This window comes from Helobdella robusta, assembly GCF_000326865.2.
Source record: "Helobdella robusta unplaced genomic scaffold HELROscaffold_2, whole genome shotgun sequence".
In the NCBI taxonomy this organism is placed as follows: Eukaryota; Metazoa; Annelida; class Clitellata; order Rhynchobdellida; family Glossiphoniidae; genus Helobdella; species Helobdella robusta.
In genome coordinates this window covers 1770914-1775824 of record NW_008704083.1, presented here as the reverse complement: position 1 = coordinate 1775824, position 4911 = coordinate 1770914, and the positions used below count along the sequence as shown (strand labels likewise).

General features: G+C 32.5%; 2 protein-coding genes across 2 annotated transcripts; both read left to right on the top strand.

Annotated features, from left to right (window-relative positions):
- Positions 1-1296: 1296 nt before the first annotated feature.
- On the top strand, positions 1297-2083 carry HELRODRAFT_160087 (hypothetical protein; the record flags this gene model as incomplete). Its single annotated transcript, XM_009017103.1, has 2 exons — positions 1297-1411; positions 1722-2083. The coding sequence occupies 2 exons, from the start codon at positions 1297-1299 to the stop codon at positions 2081-2083; spliced, it is 477 nt and encodes a 158-aa protein (XP_009015351.1).
- Positions 2084-2621: 538 nt separating this feature from the next.
- HELRODRAFT_64321 (hypothetical protein) lies at positions 2622-3467 on the top strand (the record flags this gene model as incomplete). The annotated part of the gene is made up of 1 exon (XM_009017102.1): positions 2622-3467. The coding sequence occupies one exon, from the start codon at positions 2622-2624 to the stop codon at positions 3465-3467; it is 846 nt and encodes a 281-aa protein (XP_009015350.1).
- Positions 3468-4911: the final 1444 nt, after the last annotated feature.

The following is a 4911-nucleotide window of genomic DNA, read 5'->3' as shown; positions in this document are numbered from 1 at the left end:
ATTTTAAGATTCGTGTAGTCTTAAAATTGCAGAAGCAGTCCTAATTGACATCAATAAACCAAAAATAAATATACAACAAAAAATGACAACCTCACTTCCAACCCGGCTTAACCAACAACGAAAACAAAGAAGGTCGAGGACAGCGTGTTCCGTAGGTGAGCCCAACCGGAAACCATATTGAGATTTAGACATAAGAGTGTAATCATCAAGAAATTTGTTCAGTCTGGACAAAACAATTTTTTCGAGTAGTTTAGAAATTGTGGAAATGAGTGAAATAGGTCAGTAATTGTTAAGGTTCATTTGACATCCTTTCTTGAAGAGTGGAATGACTTTATAGGTCTTAAGGAAGGAAGGGAAATGCCAGAATTTAAAGAGAGGTCAATAAGGTGGATAAGAGGAGAGCGAATACTGGGAAGAATATTTTTAAGAATGAAATAAGAGAAATTGTCATGACCGGTAGTGAGAGTTTTTAAAAGAGCAGACAATATTGTGCAATTCAGTATAATCAACTTCAGAAAAGGTTAGAGATGGGGAGTTGCGATCAGAGAGATATTTTATGTGTTGGTCAATGGTAGAGGATGAGTGAGAGATGTCAGCAGAGGTGAAATGGGCATTAAATAAGTTACCAGTGACTTTTTTGTCTGATATTAGAGTTGTGGTTTAAATTTATAAGGGAAAAAGTTTTTTTCATATTGCTAGAGCAAAGACAAAATTGATTGGCTATGTACGATTTTTTAGAAATAGAGCATAATTTATGGTTCTAGGACAAATACCCCACGAACAATTACCCCCCGACAAATACTCCCCGGACTAAACCCACCCCCCATATAAAAACTCTAAAGACAAATAAATTATAATTTCTAATTTATTAGGGGCAAATTGAGGTGTTGTTAATTTTCTTTCTAATGCAAAAAAAGTAACGTTTTTTGTTTTTTCAATGATAATAGTTTTCCCATATCTTTTACGATATATATTTTTGTTGTCTGTGAACTTAACTCAATTTTGTCAATATTTTTTGTTGGGAATCATAATCATAAGTTTGAGGGGTTTTTGCCCAGGGGGTAATTGTTCGGGGAGTAATTTTTCGGGAGGTATTTTGCTCGGGGAGTTATTTTGCTCGGGGTTATTTGTCCGGATGGTAAATGTCTTGGGGGTATTTGTCCGGAAAAATTGTTAAAAGAATGTCTTTGTACCACCTTTCAAAAAATACATATAAACGACAAAATTTTGTTATTGGCGATTTCAACGCAAGGGTTTGAGCAAACACCAGCGTCTAGACTGGCATCATTGGCAGACATGGTCTGGGAAGCGCAAACAATAACGGAATGTCTTTTCTATCTTTGTGCAGAATTAGGATTAGTCATTACCAGCACTCTTTCTAGCAGAGAAAGATTACATGGGTGCACCCACGGTCCAAGCACTGGCACAAGCACTATATCATAACCAGACAACGCGATGTCAATCATACACAAGTTATGAGAAACGCCGAGTGTTGAACTGATCATCGTCTTGTCGTATCCAAATTTGCAATTAAACCAACCCCACCAATTCTTAGACAGGGTCTAGATAAAAGGCTGAACCAAAACATGATAGTGCGGGAAAAACTTCAGGAAGCATTCACCAAACATACACAAGAAACTAAGATGTCCAGTCCACTGTATCTGGTGTACCTTCAGTGACCGATGAATGGTCAATAATCAGCTCCTGCAAACTGTCAACAGCTACGAAGTTTGTTGGATTTTCCGCAAGAAAGCATCAGGACTGGTTTGATGAGAATCGACCTGGTATTCTTGATCTTTTGCAAACAAAAAATAAAGCTCACAAAAACAGGCTCTGCAATCCAGACTCACCCAGTCTTAATCTTGCATGGAAAGAATCACGTACAAAGGTTTGGCATGTGCTGCGTTGCTTGGAAAACGATTGGTGGATAAACAAAACTAGGGAAATACAGGGATTAGTGGATACAAAAATACGTAAAGATTTTACGACTCTCTCAAGTCTGGCCCAGCACTCTGTTCATCCAGTCAAGTCAAAAGATGGTCTTGCAGTGATCAACAATTTTGAGGAAATCGTGTTACGCTGAGCCGAGCACTTAAGTGATTTGTTGAATTGCGTCAACACGGTGGACCCGACATTTGAAGCTCTTCCGGAACTCCCGGCTGTATTTACATATATATACACACCAGGACATATATGCAAATCTTCGTGCACTAAAAACAGTAAGTAGCGCACTAACTTTGGCTTTTACGATAGGAATTATCTTGATAGTTAATTGAGTAGTGATTTGTTAAATTAATAATATAATAATAATTATTTTTGATAATCAAATTTTATTATAGTTTGATAATATATATGTCATTTTTTACGAGCCAGCAAATAAAAATCTTAATTAGGAGGTTAATGAATTGATTTATAAATATATTTAATTCACCAAATAATTTTATTCAGCTGAGCCAGGTTTAATTTTTATCATGTGACAAATCTATAAAATGAAGTAATTTGTAATGTTTGTTTAGGTGTTTAGTAGTTATCGGAACTGCTGCATTAATTACTAATAAAAAAGAAGTAAATCTGATTTCGTGATTCTTTTTTCTGCTTTGTTTTATTTAATTTATTGCAAAATGTTAATTAAAGAGTTTCGTATTGTTCTACCAATGACGGTAGATGAGTATCAGGTGGCACAACTGTACTCTGTGGCTCACGCCAGCAAAAATGAAACTGGTGGGGGTGAAGGAATTGAAGTATTAAAGAACGAACCGTTTTCTGCGACAGAAGGTGTCCAGCCGAAATATCCACTTTGTAATGGTCGCTACACTGAAGGACAATATACTTTGAAAATTTATCATTTAGCCAGCAAAGTTCCTAATTATCTTCGATGGCTAGCCCCAAAAGGTTCTTTAGAAGTTAGAGAGGAAGCCTGGAATGCATTTCCGTATTGTCGTACTATAGTAACTAATCCAGAGTATATGAAAGATAATTTTTTTATAAAAATTGAGTCTATTCATCTCCCTGACAGGGGTGATACTCAGAATGCTCATGGCTTGGATAAAGAAACTTTGAGTAAACGAGAAGTTATTAAAATTGATATTGCCAATGATGCTGTCGATCCAGCAGATCGGAAACCTGATATAAATCCTTCTATGTACAAGTCAGTAAAAACTGGACGAGGTCCACTAGCAGGATATTCTTGGGATAAAACCTGTCAACCAGTCATGTGTTGTTACAAACTCGTAACTGTTGAATTTAAATGGTGGGGATTACAAAGTAAGGTTGAAAAATTTATTCAAAAAGGTGAAAGAAGGATTTTTACTAATTTTCATAGGGAAGTTTTTTGTTGGACAGATGAATGGTTTGGATTGACCATGGCTGATATTCGGGCTTTAGAAGATAAAACTAAAAAAGAACTCGATCAACAGCTGCATACAGGAGAAGTAAAAGGAACAAAAAAATGTGCTGATGATGACTGACTCCTACAAATCAGAATTAATTTCGTCATTTAAACTATGATATATTCATATTAAAATGAGTTCATGATGGAATGAAATTGATTATTCTTAATGTTATTTCATGAAATAAACATAAGTATAGTAAAACTCTCTATATAGTTTGTCTTTAATTTCTGTAGAAATAGGCATACTCATGTCTGTGCATGTGTGTGTATTATAATTGCAGGTATATTTATATATATATTATATAATTACAGGTATACAGAATATATATATATATGTGTGTGTGTGTGTTTGTGTGTGTATGTGTATTTATTCACTTAAAATTGTTACATCATAATTATGTTTTGGGAAAGAGGATATACATATGCTTTTGATGCATCTTTGTATGTTACAGTACAAGTACTTGAAAAGGTGTTTATTATAACTGTCTTTAATCCAATAATCCAATTTTTTCTGTTAGTTTTTTAAATGCATAGAGATATGTTTTTGTGTGTATATATGTGTGTGTCATATATATATATATATAGGAGTTTATTCAATATTATAATAAGAATGTTCATTTATATATTTCAATATTATTTACTAAAATTGTTAAGAATTTAGCAAAATTTTTTGAATGTATTCAAGATTAAGAAAGATTGATTGATTGTCATACATTGGCTAATGGTATTTATGCAGATGAACAGTGTTTATGATTGACTTATATAAATTATTGTTATGGCAATGCAATTATAAATTTAATAGATGAAAGGCTGATATCAGTCTCGTTTTTTATTATATAGAGTCTTGAAACTTTATAGCAAATTTGTTAAATTCTGATGTGAAAAATTTTGTTACATGTTAATTAAATATTTGCACTCTAAGATTATATATATATGTGTGTGTGTGTGAGTGAATATGTGATTATACATGTGCGTTTAAATATATTTATTTATATATATATATATATATATATATATATATATATAATTTTTGCAAATAATTTTGGTTTGGTAGACTCAACTGTATTTAATATTTAAACTAATTCAGTTTATAGATTGAATGATGGTTTAATCTTTATTTGATCATGATGCAATACATAAGTATGATTTAACTACTTTATATGCTAATATCATGTAACATTTATTTGTTAAAAATTGAAAAATGTTTTGCTTTATATGTTTTTTCTGTGTTCGAGTTTTCCTCCTACTCTCTCTCTCTCTTTCTCTCTCTCTCCCTCTTTCTCTCTCTCTTTCTCTCTCTCTCTCTCTCTCTATATATATATATATATATATATATATATATATAATGTTGGTAATACACCATAATTTTTACAATATTCTATAAATTCTACCGGATGTTTGGCGTTAATATGTTTGTAGTTAGTTTTTTCAATTTTTCTCACTAAAGTTTTTTGGAGAACGTTTAGTTTATTAAAATTCAAAATAAACTTACTTTTTGAATTCATGCTGCAAATAAGGCC